This window comes from Schistocerca gregaria, chromosome 2 (genome assembly GCF_023897955.1).
Source record: "Schistocerca gregaria isolate iqSchGreg1 chromosome 2, iqSchGreg1.2, whole genome shotgun sequence".
NCBI classification, from domain to species: Eukaryota; Metazoa; Arthropoda; class Insecta; order Orthoptera; family Acrididae; genus Schistocerca; species Schistocerca gregaria.
The window spans coordinates 257,778,823-257,797,344 of NC_064921.1; the positions used below are offsets into that span (position 1 = coordinate 257,778,823).

General features: G+C 43.0%; 1 protein-coding gene across 7 annotated transcripts in view; it reads left to right on the plus strand.

Moving 5' to 3' along the window:
• Positions 1–18,522, plus strand: part of LOC126336813 (long-chain-fatty-acid--CoA ligase 4) — a 249,793-nt gene that overhangs the window by 214,142 nt on the left and 17,129 nt on the right. For 5 of the 7 annotated variants that reach the window (XM_050000864.1, XM_050000865.1, XM_050000868.1 and 2 more), the window contains 5 exons: positions 4,107–4,140; positions 4,760–4,898; positions 5,004–5,219; positions 7,233–7,410; positions 9,591–9,842. In XM_050000864.1, coding sequence (XP_049856821.1) covers positions 4,107–4,140; positions 4,760–4,898; positions 5,004–5,219; positions 7,233–7,410; positions 9,591–9,842 — 819 coding nt within the window. The remainder of the gene's footprint in view (positions 1–4,106; positions 4,141–4,759; positions 4,899–5,003; positions 5,220–7,232; positions 7,411–9,590; positions 9,843–18,522) is intronic. The other 2 variants (XM_050000869.1, XM_050000870.1) reach the window with 1 other exon arrangement.

Here is an 18,522-nt window from a genome sequence, read left to right on the forward strand (position 1 = left end):
CTGAAAGTTTCTGAAGAAGCTGTTTACGAGTCTTCGTATTACGAAACTCAAATGAATAAGTAATATTTGAACTCTCGACCTCGCTTAAGACTTCTAGAATGCCTGGTAGAGGTCGACGAGGCACGTAAAGACATTTCCTCTCCTGTTGGAACAGGTGCGCTTCAGTCTTGTCGATTACAATTATAATTTCACGAATATCGATTGATAGCCGGTGGAACTTGGCAGGTTATCAGGTCAGTGTTATTTTCTGGCGCATGTTACGTCGTTGTTAGTTATTAGTTGCATCCTTAGCCTGTTTTTTCTTTTCCTTTTCCTCCCAATGGGGAACGCGTTGAAATTCTTTAAATCTCCTTGTGGGATAATGTAAGAGTAAACTGCTGCCATCAGTAGATCTAAAATCTCTGCAAACTACTTTGAAGTGCATGGCAGAGGATACTTAGTTTGGGATTTCTTCCCGTTAGAGTCGTATAAGAAATACGAAAACAATTTGCTTACAAATGGCAAGTTTTGCCAAGTACCTATATTACTCCAGTCCCAAAACGCGTAAAAACGAAGTTGACACTAGATGCTGGCACATCCAACCAAATTTAATGAATCTCATTTCATTCAGAAATTGTTCATTCTTCAGCAACCAGAACTGTCTACTGACTTATTTACAGTCGGGGAGAAAAACCATACTTGTCAGACCTGGGTTGAAACGCAAATAAGTAGGAAAAATGGAACATTCCTAATGAACATGAAGACTTCGGCTCGCACAGCCAAAATATGTACCCACGCAAACTTGCTTGTATGGCTTCTGTAATGTTTTACCGAATTAACAACTGGTGGTTACAGCCTGAACTTCGAAAGGAAATCTCCAGTTGTAGATTGACCTTTACATGCTAGAATTCTCCTGTACTGTGCCCTATCAACCTATCCCTACTTTGTAAAGTTGTGCCTTAGAGCTCTTTCGCTAATTTGATCCAGTACTTCTTAATTCAGTAAGTCACCTGTCTGATATTTGGTATTCTTCTGTAGCAGTGCATTTCAGAAGCTTATATTTTCGTGTCGGTGCTGTTCATAGCCTGTATTTCACTTCAGTAAAAGACTACACTCTGAATACCCGAAGGAAATAACACACACGTTCTCGGTATATACTCAGTGGTAACTACTTACATGACAGCTAGTCTGTATTTGTGATCTGTTGGGTGTCACCAGTTCAGTTGCTCAATCACTTTTGGCATTGTCTTCGTAAGACTGAATGTTTCTCGTGGGATAGCGAGTGTTGCCTACTGCAAACCTTACTGACAAGAATAGTTTGACTTAGATGTCACAGTCAATCACATGGATTAGTTTTAGTGAGTTGAATGAACATAATTTTCCGAAAAGGTGTCAGGCTGTTGCTGGACACAGGTGCTGTAATTTTAAAGCAAACTTGCCCTATTTTGAAAACACACAACACCGAGGAAGAGAGAGCCCTAAATAAAGTGAGACTGTGTGGTCTTTATAATTTTAATGTGGAGTACAGTATTCGTAGCATCATACTCAAGGAAGAATGAGATACCAGACACTGAAGCACGCAAGAGGGTTGTTTACGTACCTTTGGCATTTATGAAAGTTGAAATAAGTCCCCCCCTAGTTTTGTCACCTCTGTGTTGCATACTAATTAGGTGTAGTTATGACCCATACATAGCACTAAAACAATGAAAGCCCCTGGATTAATATCATGAACATGTAAGAAACATAAAATACCTTTAAGAACAAAATATTGTGTACAAATGGAGTGGCACTCAAATTGATTTGTTCAGGATTGATAAGTTTAAATTGCATGCTATGCAAAATAGCTAGTGTCATATTTTCACACATCACTGACAGTAGTAAAGTATCAAATCTAGGGATTGTTACCTAGATATAGGTAAATCACTTTCTTGGTCAGATTTAAAGAAATTTGATGTTACAATAAAATTTTAGTAGTTTCATAGACATTGTCATTCTGAGCCTCACTAGTAGACATTACTATTACTGATTTAATAGTCTGGTACAAGAGCTCTTCAGTAAGGTGCAAACTGAACAATGATAAATTCTTGCTTTCCTGATTGTAGTTAGCTACAATCATTCAGTACCCCTATAAGATGAGCTACATAAACTGATTATTGTGGTCATGAGGACATAAAAGTAAAATGTTTAAACTTTAAAATTTTCACTGTCTGTTGCTAAGTCTGGCTTGCAACTTGGTGTCAACTACATGCCACAAAAGTTTGTCAGGTGTCCAGTCAAAATATTGTGCAATTGACAACCATTTCAAAAATAGAACAGTAAAATATTTGACTCCTATTTAAATGTCAATTTTTGGAGTAAGGTCCTCCAGTGTAAAATATTTCCTTAAACATCTTGTTTCAGTGCAGCATTTCAGTGACTTTAACAGTGCCTAAGTTACTTCAGGTTAATAGCATAGCTATTTCAACCTTTTGTGGTTACCTCATCTTGAAAAGGGTGAGGCAAACGAAAAGAAAAATTTGGTGCCATATAACAAGGATTTTTAAGTTAATTTTTGATAAATCTACCTGGCCTCCACTTTACCACCACAGCTTTTTTCCTGACAGTGGTAGATCTTAAATCACTGCAGACCAACTTCAGAATTGACAGATAACGAGTCTTTGTCTCTTATGCGTTATATTTATTTGTGCAGAGATTGATGGCTGATCGTAAAATGTTTTGTTGTCCCGACCTTGTGTTCATATTTCAAGGTAACTTGAACTTAAGCCACTGGAAGTTTCATGAACACAACCATTCCCTCTTAACATTAAAATGTGAAATACACATTTATTAGCATTGAGTATTTGTTGCAGTTAAACCTCAGCTGGTTCTGTCATATTTTGAGCTAGGTGTATGCCTGTGAAGATATATCTTTGAAGCTTGTCTTTTTTTCTTCTAGAAAGTGCTTGCTATCCAGATCATGTTCTGTTTAGTTCTCATTGCAGTTCATACACCCAGTGAGCAATATTTTAAATATGCTCATTCCAGCTTGCATGAAAATGCAATCAATCAATTGTTAATATGAACTATTTGTGAGCACCATCAAACCTATTGTGCTTCTGTTTATTACTCTGCCATAGTGAAAATAATTGTGGAAATACACGAATTGTACATGATGTACAGATGAATCACAAAAGAATTTAAAAACTTGTTAGTTATACTTCAAATCGGAAACTTTTCAATGCCTATCTCATTTGCAGTCATGCTTTAAATCTATTTTCATGTGCAATTGTAGACTTAAGATTAAGTAAAATTGTTTTCTTTAAAACAAATACATAGTTTGGTAGTAGTAGTCTGGTAACTCAGATTGTTAACCTTCATTTTGCTCTTAAATTTGACAAGAACATACTGCATAAAGTAATGTGGTGACTGTCATACCACAGTACATATAATGAATTTGGTGATCATTTCAGGGTAGTCTCACCTTGAAAAATTATAAGAACTAGAAATTTATTCATCCATTTTGTTTCAGGGTTTTTCAGATATTGTAAAATTTCCTCGAAGCTGAAATTGATACTAAAATATCAGATGTGCTTCTTAGTGTAGGCTACATAATGCTGAGAGTAAACAAATCTGTCAAACTGCAGTGATGATAAATATTATATTGAAAGATCTTGCTGGTATCATGGTGTACTCTTGCCACAGTTCCTATTTATCTTACTGAAAGGAGTTTAAAACATTTGAGAAACTCAACCCGTATTAAAATCATTATCCAGCAATCCTGGTTTTTGTTGTGTGTGGTTTCCTAAAGTTAAAGTAAATCCAAATATGATGTAATTCCAAAAAGACTGCTTCAAATTTACTGCCCTATTCATGCACAGTTACTCGGACCACTCTAATAATTTTAGTGGTTCCTAAATATCCTTGTTATACTTGTTGCTGTAGTGAAGCTATTTTTTTCGAGGTAGATGCAAAGCTTTAGCCCTTGTAAACCAAATACTTGATTAAAGAATAAAAATTCTGTGCCCATCCTTTCTTCCTATGCAATTGTATGGATTCTGCTTCATGAGCAGTGTAACTTACAGCTTTCCTCTGTTTTAAAATGCCAAGAAAATTCTGCAGTGAATCATAGAAGTTTTCTTCTATTTCAGTGAAGCCTGCAGACATGTACTTCGAAGAAAATGAGTGAGTACTGTGCTTAAACAGAACAACTTGCCTGCATCTATCAATGCATGAAAAAAGCATGGAAAAGATACTTGCTTTGCACATTTGTGTGGTTACAATGCATGTGTAATACCTTCGAATATACATACAATTTAAAAGCATGTTAAATATTGGAAATAGTATAAATGTTAAGTGGATGATCCATTACACTGTATTCTGGTGGAAAGATTTTTCATCTGTCTGCCTGTGTTAAAGATGTACATGTTCTTCTGTGCTTCTATTGAAAGCATATTCAGTAAAGTACCAAAAACAAGGCATCAGTGTGGAACATATTTCGAAAAGGTGGAATTTCCATGCTGTTGAACCACAATGCAACAATTACTGTTGCAGTACTAATCATCCAGATTAGTTGTGATATGTTTACTAAAAAGGGTAAACAAATATCACTAAAAATGTAAATTTGGTACAATTATTGTTAAATAATACAGTTTGTGTGAAGAAATTAATTCCTGCAATCACTAGCATGATGTAAGATATGAAATGTAATGCATGAGCAGTAAAAATAACATTGTTAATATGCACTATTAAATAACAAGTGGTATGTAAGTACCTGTCATACTGACTGCACTTTCTTTTCCAGGAATATGGACAGCATTTTGATAAGTGGCACAATAGGTGCCATTAAAGCAATTGCATTTGTCTGTGATATAATAACATATCCAGTTCATTTCATTCTCCAAAGGCCATGGGAGAAGAAAAGACTTTCAAGTAGAGTAAAAGTAAGTTCTTCTGTAATAAGTTTCTCAAGGCCTAAATTTTTAGTAAGAAGCTGAATGAATATATGTACCATCATAAATGGCTGCTTAATTTCTCCTTTTCAACAGGCACAAACTGTTGCCTTAGATGAGACGTCAATTACTTACCGTAGTCTTCAGACTCCACAGAAGCATCACTTGAGAATGGTGCGTGATAAAGTGGACACAATGGAAAAAATGTTAGTCTACGTTTCACGCCTGTATCCTACAAGGCGCTGTCTAGGTACCAGAGAAATTCTGGCAGAAGAAGATGAGCCACAACCCAATGGACGCATTTTCAAAAAGGTAACTTTGTTAAAAGTGAACTTCATGCTTTGTCTGTTTCTGCTGCTGCTTCTTGTTCTTAAAGGTGGCCTGTCAGTTATCACTTCTTCACTCTGAAAGTTACTTCGCTCTTTAAGATCTTTGTACATTCCTCATTTTATTCATTAATCAATTTAACATTAACACAACTGATACTGAACTCCGTAACCTTTAGTCTCAATAGTTAGTAATCAAAAAATTGCTTGCACATATTGTCATACATGGTAGATGCTCGTCACTTTTCCTGTATAATCTATACAATTGTGCAGATAATTATTTTGCTCCATTAATGGAATTTATGCAATATTAATATTCATTAAAAAACATTAGTTGAATCTTAAATATTTAACTTAAAGCTTCATTTAAAATCAGTATGGTTAAAAATTGTCTTCATGCTCTGAAAATACACTCCTGGAAATGGAAAAAAGAACACATTGACACCGGTGTCAGACCCACCATGCTTGCTCCGGACACTGCGAGAGGGCTGTACAAGCAATGATCACACGCACGGCATAGCGGACACACCAGGAACCACGGTGTTGGCCGTCGAATGGCGCTAGCTGCGCACCATTTGTGCACCGCCGCCGTCAGTGTCAGCCAGTTTGCCATGGCATACGGAGCTCCATCGCAGTCTTTAACAGTGGTAGCATGCCGCGACCGCATGGACGTGGACCGTATGTGTAGTTGACGGACTTTGAGCGAGGGCGTATAGTGGGCATGTGGGAGGCCAGGTGGACGTACCGCCGAATTGCTCAACACGTGGGGCGTGAGGTCTCCACAGTACATCGATGTTGTCGCCAGTGGTCGGCGGAAGGTGCACGTGCCCGGCGACCTGGGACCGGACCGCAGCGACGCACGGATGCACGCCAAGACCGTAGGATCCTACGCAGTGCCGTAGGGGACCGCACCGCCACTTCCCAGAAAATTAGGGACACTGTTGCTCCTGGGTTATCAGCGAGGACGATTCGCAACCGTCTCCATGAAGCTGGGCTACGGTCCCGCACACCGTTAGGCCGTCTTCCGCTCACGCCCCAACATCGTGCAGCCCGCCTCCAGTGGTGTCGCGACAGGCGTGAATGGAGGGACGAATGGAGACGTGTCGTCTTCAGCGATGAGTCTCTTCTGCCTTGGTGCCAATGATGGTCGTATGCGTGTTTGGCGCCGTGCAGGTGAGCGCCACAATCAGGACTGCATACGACTGTGGCACACAGGGCCAACACCCGACATCATGGTGTGGGGAGCGATCTCCCACACTAGCCGTCCACCTCTGGTGATCGTCGAGGGGACACTGAATAGTGCACGGTACATCCAAACCGTCATCGAACCCATCGTTCTACCATTCCTAGACCGGCAAGAGAACTTGCTGTTCCAACAGGACAATGCACGTCCGCATGTATCCCGTGCCACCCAACGTTCTCTAGAAGGTGTAAGTCAACTACCCTGGCCAGCAAGATCTCCGGATCTGTCCCCCATTGAGCATGTTTGGGACTGGATGAAGCGTCGTCTCACGCGGTCTGCACGTCCAGCACGAACGCTGGTCCAACTGAGGCGCCAGGTGGAAATGGCATGGCAAGCCGTTCCACAGGACTACATCCAGCATCTCTACCATCATCTCCATGGGCGAATAGCAGCCTGCATTGCTGTGAAAGGTGGATATACACTGTACTAGTGCCGACATTTTGCATGCTCTGTTGCCTGTGTCTATGTGCCTGTGGTTCTGTCAGTGTGATCATGTGATGTATCTGACCCCAGGAATGTGTCAATAAAGTTTCCCCTTCCTGGGACAATGAATTCACGGTGTTCTTATTTCAATTTCCAGGAGTGTAATTCTAAGAATAATTCCTCTTTCAAAGAGAATAATGCTGGGTTGGTTTTTCTTACCAAAAACTTTCCAAAATTATTTTAAGACCTGATTTACTTTTTCATGCATATGCTGTAGTCCTAAGATTAATATTAATCATGTCGCTTTTTGATTCAAATGTGATTTTTTTTCAGTTTATAATGGGAGATTATAAATGGAAATCATTTGAAGAAGTGGAAACCATCTCTTCTCATTTTGGCTGTGGTTTGAGAGCTCTTGGATTGCAACCAAAACAAAATGTTGTCATATTTGCTGAAACAAGGGCAGAGTGGCTATTTGCTGCTCATGGATGCTTCAAACAGAATATGACGGGTATGATGAAAATTTAAGTTTTCAATTTTACAAACTCAAATAAAAGCTGACCAGCAACTTACAATTTTATAGCAAACACATTTAAAAGTAATGGGACCTTCATAAATTTACATCAATCTGAAAGAGAACTGCATATGCACACTCCTGACAGTGTTGCCTTAGTCAGATACCTGGATGCATATATATAATTATGCCAATGGCTGTGCTGGTTCCTGTCAGATCACTGAAGAGCTGTCACCTGGGCTAGCACTTGGGTGACACTGCTCTGCTGAGTGTTGGCAGGTGCACTCAGCCCTTGTGAGGATAATTGCAGCTTCTTAATTGTCAACTAATGACTCCGATCACAAACTGATAATGGTTGGGAGACTGGTGACCTTACCACATAGCCCTCCATATCTGCATCCAATGACAACTATCAGCTGAGTGTGACAAGGCAGTTGGTCAGCACCAATTGCTCAGTTTTGGATGTAAATTGTATGAAGTGTATCTCATCTTGAGAATCTTATAATTGAAAATGGAATTTCAGATCAAATTTGTGTATTCACCTCTTCTACTAATACCAAACTTTAAAGTTAGACAGAACTTCTGAGGGGAAAAGTTTCCATTTCAGTACATATGCACTGTGATATTTACAAAAGTTGTTGCACATGAACTTGCCTGTCTTCAAAATAGTCTATGCAAATCTGCAGTGTTTTGAGAAACACCAATTTGTTTAAAAATTACTTAGTAAATACCTCAGAAACATGAAAGCATGACAAGGATGTCAGTAATCTGAATACATGGGGAATATGCCATGATATAAAGTCACAGTTTATTATGTACTTAATTAAATTTTCAAAACCAAAGATTCCAAGACTTACCAAGCGGGAAAGCGCCGGCAGACAGGCACATGAACAAAACACACAAACACACACACAGAATTACGAGCTTTCGCAACTGGCAGTTGCTTCGTCAGGAAAGAGGGAAGGAGAGGGAAAAATGAAAGGATGTGGGTTTTAAGGGAGAGGGTAAGGAGTCATTCCAATCCCGGGAGCGGAAAGACTTCCCTTAGGGGAAAAAAAGGACAGGTGTACACTCGCACACACAGACACACATATCCATCCGCACATACACAGACACAAGCAGACAAAACGTTTGTTACATCGTAATTAAATTTTCAGTTTCATGTGCTTTTAACTGTTAGTGTATATTCGTTTCCTTTCACATTGCCTTAGAGTTGTGATATTGACAGGCTTGCATGTTTGTCAAAGATGTTCAGTGTGTGGCATACCTTCAGCAATAAACGTTTGTTGCTATTATCTTTAAGGTTCACCAAAAAATATCTGAAATATTAAAAATAACAAAAGGGTTGATATCGTGCATAGGCTTTCCAGAAGACCTGGAGGTTAGTTAAAACCTCTAGCTGACATTCTCAAATTGCCAAATATACGGTTTTCTGCTTCCAGAAAATGTAATGAAAGTACACATTTTTATAAATTCTTAGTGTTCCTGCCCTTGGAAGACATTAATCAGCTGTACTACTACTCAGTGCAGCCTAAAATGCAAACTATTGTAATGCTGTGTGGTGCAACAACTTTGGATGTTTTTAAATTGGCTGCCACTTGGACAGTTCAGTGTCTGTGACATACTCAGGTAATCTTACTGGAGACTTTAGACCTAACAAAATATGAATCAGGTCATGCATGGTGAACCTTCAGGTCATTGAGGTGAAGTAAGAGAAAAGGCACTGTTTCACCTTGTGACCTTAGTTTTCAGCATGTGCTTTACTACCAGACCACAAGGCCTGACAAATACAGAAAGTAAATTCTTACTTCTGGGCAATGCTTAAAAATTCACATTGCATACATCTTGCAAAGGAAGGTGGAGGTAGTGATACTACTTCTGGAGCCAATGAAACTGCGGCTAAGTAATTGAAACTCAAATTGTAAGCGTGTTTTTGGCTTTTTCTTCTAGAAATTTGAGAACCAGTATTAAAGCTTGTATGCAATGCTCAGTGGAAAAAACAAATTATTCATAGTTAATTCAGTTTAAATTATGTTCATAAAGTAATCATAAATTTTTAAAATGTTAAAGGGAAAAATCTGCTTTAAGTCAGTTTAACTTAAATGAAAGTACATATTGGATTTCTTATTTTTGTTCTGTTAATAATTATTTTCAGCTTTGTTATTGCAATTTTCCAGTTGTCACCATATATGCAACACTAGGAGAAGATGCAATTGCACATGGCATTAATGAAACGGAAGTACAAACTGTCATAACATCACATGAGCTGTTGCCAAAATTCAAAAAAGTTCTGCCCATGTGCCCAAGAGTGAAACTACTGATTTACATGGAAGATAGTTTGAAGAAAACGGACATCACAGGTTACAAAGATGGAGTTCAAATAGTTCCTTTCTCAGAAGTTTTGAGACAAGGAAAAGAGTCAAATGCAGGTACGTTCTTTCCTTTAGTGCTAGATACTTAATAATATTGCAGAATAGTATAAAGTAAACATGTGGTAATGGGAGTTCCTAAAACACAAATTTTGTGGTTGTCAAATGGACCTTTTATTAGGTCTGTCCAAAAAAATTCTGGAACAGTCCTAATTTTGTCCCAATGGTGCATTAGAGTGAAATGTGGTTGGCATCTTTAAACATGCCTGTGTTTAAAGTGTAATTGCTGGAAGTTCCATTGTTGTATGTCTGTTAGTTACTGTTCAGTGCTGTGTTGAGTACAACATTGTGGAACAGTTTGTGAATTCAGAGGTGGCACAGTTAGAGGGGCAACGAGTCCGCATAAAATTTTGCGTGAAACTCCAGAAAACCTATGTAAATGAATTCAATAATACCAAGACTTACCAAGCGGGAAAGTGCCGGTGTACACACACACACACACACACACACACACACACACACACACACACACACACACACACACACACGATTTCTAGCTTTCGCAACCAACAAGGAGAGGGAAAGACGAAAGGATGTGGTACAGATTTATTGATGACATCTTCATGGTCTGGACTCACAGTGAAGAACAACTATTGAATTTCCTCTCCAACCTCAACTCCTTTGGTTCCATCAGATTCACCTGGTCCTACTCCAAATCCCATGCCACTTTCCTTGACGGTTACCTCCATCTGTCCAATGGCCAGCTTCACACATCCATTCACATCAAAGCCACCAACAACCAACAGTACCTCCATTATGACAGCTGCCACCCATTCCATATCAAATGGTCCATTCCCTACAGCCTAGGCCTTTGTGGCAAACGAATCTGCTCCAGTCCTGAATCCCTCGACCATTACACCAACAACCTGAAAACACCTTTCGCATCCCGCAACTACCCTCCCAACCTGGTACAGAAGCAGATAACCAGAGCCACTTCCACATCCCCTCAAACCCAGAACCTCTCACAGAAGAACCCCAAAAGTGCCCCACTTGTGACAGGATACTTCCCAGGACTGGATCAGACTCTGAATGTGGCTCTCCAGCAGGGATATGACTTCCTAAAATCCTGCCCTGAAATGAGATCCATCGTCCATGAAATCCTGCCACTCCACTAAGTGTCTTTCCGCCGTCCACCTAACCTTCGTAACCTCTTGGTTCATCCCTATGAAATCCCCAAACCGCCTTCCCTACCCTCTGGCTCCTACCCTTGTAACTGCCCCCGGTGTTAAACCTGTCCTATGAACCCTCCCACCACCACCACCACCACCACCACCACCTACTCCAGTCCTGTAACCCGGAAGGTGTACACGATCAAAGGAAGAGCCATGTGTAAAAGCACCCACGTGATTTACCAACTGACCTGTCTACACTGTGACGCTGTCTATGTGGGAATGACCAGCAACAAACTGTCCATTCGCATGAATGGACACAGGCAGACAGTGTTTGTTGGTAATGAGGATCACCCTGTGGCTAAGCATGCCTTGGTGCACGGCCAGCACATCTTGGCACAGTGTTAAACCGTCCGGGTTATCTGGGTACTTCCCACCAACACCAACCTATCTGCACTTCGGAGATGGGAACTTGCCCTTCAATATATCCTCTCTTCTTGTTATCCACGAGGCCTCAATATCCGCTAATTTCAAGTTGCTGCCACTCGTACCTCACCTGTCATTCAACATCTTTGCCTCTGCACTTCCGCATCGACTGACATATCTGCCCAAACTCTTTGCCTGTAAATGTCTGCGTGTGTGCGTGCATAGATCTATCCTTTTTTCCCCCTAAGGTAAGTATTTCCGCTCCTGGGATTGGAATGACTCCTTACCCTTACCCTCTCCCTTAAGACCCACACACTTTCGTCTTTCCCGCTCCTTCCCTCCTTCCCTCTTTCCTGAAGAAGCAACTGTTGGTTGCGAAAGCTAGAAATTTTGTGTGTTATTTTGTCTGTCTACCGGCACTTTCCTGCTTGGTAAGTCTTGGGGTGTGTGTGTGTGTGTGTGTGTGTGTGTGTGTGTGTGTGTGTGTGTGTGTGACTGCTGCAGGAAGCCTACAGTGATGAGTGCATAAGCTGTACTCAGTGGTATGAATGGTTTCAACGGTTTAAAAATAGGCATGTTTAGGATGACCTTAGCCACCTACTAACTGTTTATTATGTCGGGAACGTCACCGAAAGTGTGCATGCTAATCAAAACTCTGAAGAGATTGCAGAGGAATGTAACATTTCAGTTGGGTCTTGCATGTCATGGAATCCTAACACAGCATCCTGGAATGCATTGTGTTGCCGCCAGTTTCGTCCTGCAGTTATAGACCAGAAAAACCTTCACCTTGCAATCTCTCGAGATAAGAATGAGATGTTCCTTAAGGGAATAACAGATGATCAGACTTCGGGAATAAGCTTAAACCCCCTTTGAAAGGATGAAGATTGACAATAAGAGAGAATTGTACCAGGACTGCTTCTGGAAGTGGAAAAGATGTTGGGAGTGGTGTATAAATTTTGGAAGAAAGTATTTCATAAGATCATGCACAATAAGTAGAAGGTAAGCATATAAAATTTTTGTGTTCAAAGTTCTGAGGTGACAAGTTGGAAACCACCTAATATCACATCAGACCACATTTTGCCCAGTGTATTGCAGTAACTAAATGCAGCATGGATTCAACAAGTTGATGCAAGTTGCCTGCAGAAGTATTGAGCCACGATGACCCTCCAGCAATCCGTAATTCAGAAAGTGTTGCGGGTGCAGGATTTTGTGTACTCACTGACATCTTGATTGTCCCATAAATGTTACATGGAATTCATGTCTGGGACTCTAGGTGGACAAATGATTTGCTCCAATCATCCTGAATGTTCTTCAGACCAATTGCAGACAGTTGTGGCCATGTGACAGGGTGTATTGCCATTCATAAAAATTGAGTCATTGCTCAGGAAGATAGTCCACAATGGTTCTCAAGGAGGTGAATATAACCATTTCCTGTCAATGATTGGTTCAGTTGGACCAGAGGACACAGCCCACACTATTAAGGAGCCCTCAGCTTGCACATGCAATGCTGACAACTTGGGTCCATGGCTTCGTCAGGTTCTGCACCACATTCAAACCCTACCATCAGCTCTCCCAGTGCAAACTGGGACTCATCAGGCCAGTTTTTCAGTTGTCCAGTCCAATTTTCAGTTGTCCAGTCCAATTTTCAGTTGTCCAGTCCAATTTTCAGTTGTCCAGTCCAATTTTCAGTTGTCCAGTCCAACTGCCATGGCCAAGAGGGGCACTGCCGGTAATATTGTGCTGTTAGCAGAGGCACATGCTCAGTCATCTGCCATAGCCCATTAATGTCAAATTTCACTGCACTGTCCTAACACATATGTTCATCATGCATTCCACAATGATTTCTGTTGTTACTACATGCAATGTTGCTTTACTGTTAGTGCTGATAATTCTAAGCAAGTGTCACTGCTCTTGGTCAGCCACTGAATTGTCTGTTGAGCAATATATGCCTGAAATTTGGTATTCTCGACACGACATTGCGGAGCTTGGAATTTGGAGTCTTTCATGATTTCCAAAATAGAATGTCCCATGTGTTTAGCTCAAACTACTACTCCATGTTCAAAGCCTACTAATTCCTATCTTGCAGCCATAATCACATTGGACACTTAGAAGGCTCACCGTTAGGCTCTGCTCATGCTTGTCTACCACTGGGTCCCAGTCTTTACAGTATCTTTCCCCTTCTGTGCTGCATGTTTATCCTCTTGCTGTTCTTTTTCCCCCTCTCTCAGGGGACATGCCTGTTCACATATTCAGTAGCAGATATCAGAACATACACTCCACTGTTTCTTTCTTTGTTCCCCTTCCCCTTCTCCTTTCCTTCCTCCACTTCAGCATTTGAGGTTCCTAGTTTTCTTCTTCTTCCTCCCTGTGCACTCCTCAAGGCCAGCCCAAGCATTTGACATGTAACATGTGAATGGGTAATGCATAATTCCCAGCCCCAGGTTGACGGGTAGGGTTCGTATGTACCCCTGGTCCATGCCAGGGCCATGTGGGGTTGACTACCTGAGCTGCTGCCTTCCCAAACTGCCAATTGGTCCCTCTGTCAGGTGTTTGGGAGGTATGACCTGAGGTGTGAATAATCACCTAAGGCTGGTGCCTCCTCCTGAGAGTGGTCCCCAGTTGGAAGGAGTGTGCCATTGGAGACACTGGCAATCGTGGGAATTTTCTCGTAAAGAGCCAGTCATGTTCAATGTCCACAAACATAAATATGAGACTAACGATTCAAAGATGATCCCAGCTGCATCAAGGTTACTTGTGGTTTTATGTATTAAAGACAGTCAGTCCTTTGCTACGGTAAATCTATTATTCCAAAATGTGTTGATGCAGTTGCCGACCCTGTGAAAGGAGTAGGCCGTCACTGTGTGGCATCGGGACTCTTGGCATTGGCCATAATGCCAGGTGGCCATTGCTGCAGCTGGGTGGCACCTGTGGGGAGGGACACTGGTCGGAGTGAGTAACATCAGGACAGATGACCCGTGATGGAGCATAGTACATCCCTCTTGATGGTGGTCAAACACCAGCAGTCTATGAGCATTCACCAGCTCAATTCAATGAACAAAAGTATGCCACATTGTTCCCCTCCCTGGCCACACCATGGGAAGAATGTCAGGATAAGGATGGCAGCAGCTCTTATTTGCCCTGGTACCTTGCATGTTAAAGAGCTTCTGATTAAGAATCAGCTTTTTGCGGAGCATTTCGAGGGCAAGTTTTGGGAGATGGAGGACTTGTCCCAAATGAGATCTGGGTCAGTCTGGATCAAAACATCCTCTGCCCAGTCAGGAACATTGTTTCTAGAAATAATCACACCCAATAACAGCTTAAATATGGTCCAGGGTATATTTCACAGGGACCTTGATGACAAGTCGTGCACCTGTTAAGAGTGGTGAGGTGTACATTTTGTGTGCACCAGCGTTGGAGGGATAATCAGGTTGCCACCGTTGCCTTCATCTTGGCCTTAAAGGTTGATACATTACCTGAGAAAGTGGAGGTGATAATCTACCGCTGAAATGTAAAGCCCTCCCCCAAAGTGTGCTTTACATGCTGGAAGTTCGGCATTATGCATTCCCACTGTACTTCCAGCGTAACGTGGCGAGATTGTGAATGCCCAGCACATCCCAATACTCAATGTGCTCTGCCTCCCATCTGTGTCAACTGCGGAGAGCACCATTCGCCTTGCTCACCTGATTGCAGGATTCTCCAGAAAGAAAAAAACTAAAAGACCATAGACAGACTGACCTACACTGAGGCTAAGAGGAAATTTGAACTGCTGCATCTTGTCTGTGTGACGGTGTTATGCCACCGCTACAGCAGTTCTAGCCCCATTAGCTCCGCCAATCCGTCACCTTTGAGAGCTAGAAGACTACACGTGCCCCCTTGATGGTGGGGGCACTTCCCTGCCTGTTGCGCAGCTACAGCTGGCGACGACTCGATGGAACAGGATCCGCCTCCCACCGGTTGTAGCATTGTTCCCTCGAAACCTGGCCCTCCGCGGCTGTCTAGGTGACCAGCTCTTCACCCGTTTCATTCCCCTTTTTTCTGACTAGCGATGGCTTTCTTACATTGAAACATAAGAGGTATTCGATCTAATTGGGAGGAATTAAAACTACTGCTCCTCCGCCTGCACTGTCCGCTCGTCCTTTGTCTCCCGGAAACCAAGTTGCGCCCGACTGACCGTATTGCTTTTACCCATTATACCTCGGAGCGGTCTGACCTCACCCCTGTGGACGGTATTCCAGCTCATGGTGGGGTCATGTTGCTCGTTCGGGACAATGTCTATTACCACCCCACCCCATCCCATTGACCACCCCACTCCAAGCAATAGCTGTCCGTCTTATTCTTTCTGCCTTTACTTTTTCTGTTTGTACTGTCTACACTCCATCGTCATTAGCAATTAGTCGGGCTGACGTGATGCACCTGATCGTTTAGCTTCCTCCGCCGTTTTTATTGTTTGGCGACTTCAATGCCCATCATTCCCTTTGGGGCTCTCCTGCATCCTGTCAGAGGCTCCCTCTTAGCGGATGTCTTCATCCATCTCAATCTTGTCTGCCTCAATACTGGCACCCCGACTATCCTCTCGGACTCTACTCATACCTACTCCCACTTGGACCTCTCGATCTGTTCTACCACTCTTGCCCGTCGGTTCGAGTGGTATGTCCTTTCTGACACCTATTCGAGCGACCATTTCCTCTGTCGTTAGTCTCCTGCACCACACCCCCATCCCCACGTCCTTAGAGCTGGAACATACCGAAAGCTGACTGGGGACTTTACTCCTTCCTGGCGACCTTTTTGGACCACGATTTTCTCAGTTCTGACAGTAAGGTCGAATACCTCACGCCGGTTATCATCAATGCTGCCGAACGTTTCATTCCTCGTACTACCTCGTCTTCACGTCGCATTTCCGTCCCCTGGTGGAATGAGGCTTGTAGAGACACTATCCGTGCTCAACGACGTGCTTTACGCACCTTTTGGCGCCATCCTACGTTGGCAAATTGTATTTGATACAAACGACTCAGAGTGCAATGCCATAGTCATCAAAGACAGCAAAAAGCTTGTTGGGCCTCTTTCAGCAGCTCCTTTAACAGTTATACTCCCTCTTCTGTCGTCTGGGGTGGCCTGCGCCGGCTATCAGGCATTAAGGCCCACTCCTCGGTACCTGGCCTGACTTCAGGTAATGAGGTACTTGTTGATCCTGTGGATGTCTCAAACGCCTTAGGCCGCTTTTTTGTGGAGGTTTCAAGCTCCTCCCATTACCACCCTGCTTTCCTTCCCAGGAAAGAGGCAGAAGAGGCTCGACGACCTTCCTTACACTCGCTGAATCTGGAAAATTATAAGGCCCCCTTTACTATGTGGGAGCTCGAATGTGCACTTGCACTGTCCCGGTCCTCTGCTCCGGGGCCAGGTGCCATTCACGTTCAGATGCTGACGCACCTTTCTCCGGCAGCTTTCTTCTTCGTACCTACGATCGCGTCTGGACCGAAGGTAAAGTCCCCATACGTTGGTGTGACGCAGTCATTGTTCCTATACCCAAACCCGGGAAGGATAGACACCTTCCTTCTAGTTACTGCCCCATTTCTCTTAAAAGCTGTGTCTGTAAAGTGATGGAGCGCATGGTTAACGCTCGGTTAGTTTGGTAAGTAGCCGTTGAGATTAAAGAATCAAATGTTCAATGCAGCTTTAGTCATCGCCGCTCCGCTGTTGACCACCTTGTGACCTTGTCGACATTCATAATGACCAACTTTTTGCGAAAGCAGCAAATGGTAGCTGTGTTCTTAGATTTGAAGGCTGATGAGAACTGTTAAAGAGGTGGTATCCTCCGCACTATGCACAGGTGGGGTCTACATGGTCACCTGCTCCTTTTTAATGATTCCTTTTTAACAGATCAAAAGTTTAGGGTATGTGTGGGTTCCGTATTGTCAGACGTCTTCTTCCACGAGAACGGAGTGCCTTGGGGCTCCATCTTGAGCGTAGCCCTTTTTGCCATAGCGATCAAACCAATTATGGATTGCATTCGACCTAATGTCTCAGGCTCTCTTTTCGTCAATGAATTTGTGATCTACTGCAGTGGCCAGAGAACGTGCCTCCTGGAGTGCTGCCTTCAGCGTTGTCTTGACAGCCTATACTCGTGGAGTGTGGCTAATGGCTTCCGGTTCTCTAGAGAGATGGTTTGCATGAACTTTTGGCGATATAAAGCGTTTCTTCTGCCATCCTTACACCTCGGTCCCGTTGTTCTCCCATTCGTGGAAACAACTAAGTTTCTAGGGCTCACACTGGACAGGAAACTTTGTTGGTCTCCGCACGTCTCTTATTTGGCTGCCCGTTGTACACGATCCCTTAATGTCCTCAGAGTTCTTAGTGGTTCATCTTGGGGAGAGGATTGCACTGTCCTGCTTCGCTTGTATCAGTCCATAGTCCGATCAAAGGTGGATTATGGAAGCCTCGTCTACTCGGCCATTCCTCTTACGCCATCTCGACTCCATCCACGATCGGGGGTTACATATTGCGACTGGAGCATTCTACACTAGTCCCGTCGAGTCTTTGTGCTGAAGCTGCCGAATTACCATTGGCCTACCGGCACAACAAACTACTTTGTCGGTATACCTGCTGGCTGTTGTCAATGCCCGGTCACCCCTCTTATCAGTCCTTCTTCGCCGATTCTCTCGACCGTCAGTATGGGTTGTACGTGTCTGCCCTGCTGCCCCCTAGTCTGCTTTCGACGCCTGCTTCGACAATTGGATTTTGCCCTCCCTACCACCTTCAGAGGGGGTGAGAGGCCGACACCATCTTGGCTCCAGGCTCCAGTTCATATTCATCTCGACCTCGGCTCGCTCCCAAAGGAGGTACTCCGGCTGCAGTGTATTGCTTACGGTTTGTCAAACTTCGTGTGCGTCTTGCCAGTCACACCTTTATTTACACTGATGGCTCCAAAACTGACGATGGTGTCAGCTGTGCCTTTGTCGTCGTGGCCGTCACCTTTAAGTACCAGCTCCTCGACCAGTGTTCCACCTTTACAGCCGAGCTTTTTGCTCTCCATCAGGCCATTCAGTATGCCTGCCGCCACTGCCATTCATAGTATGTACTCTGCTCTGATTCACTCAGTGCTCTTCAGAGCCTTGGAGCTCCATATCTGGTCCATCCCTTGGTGCAAC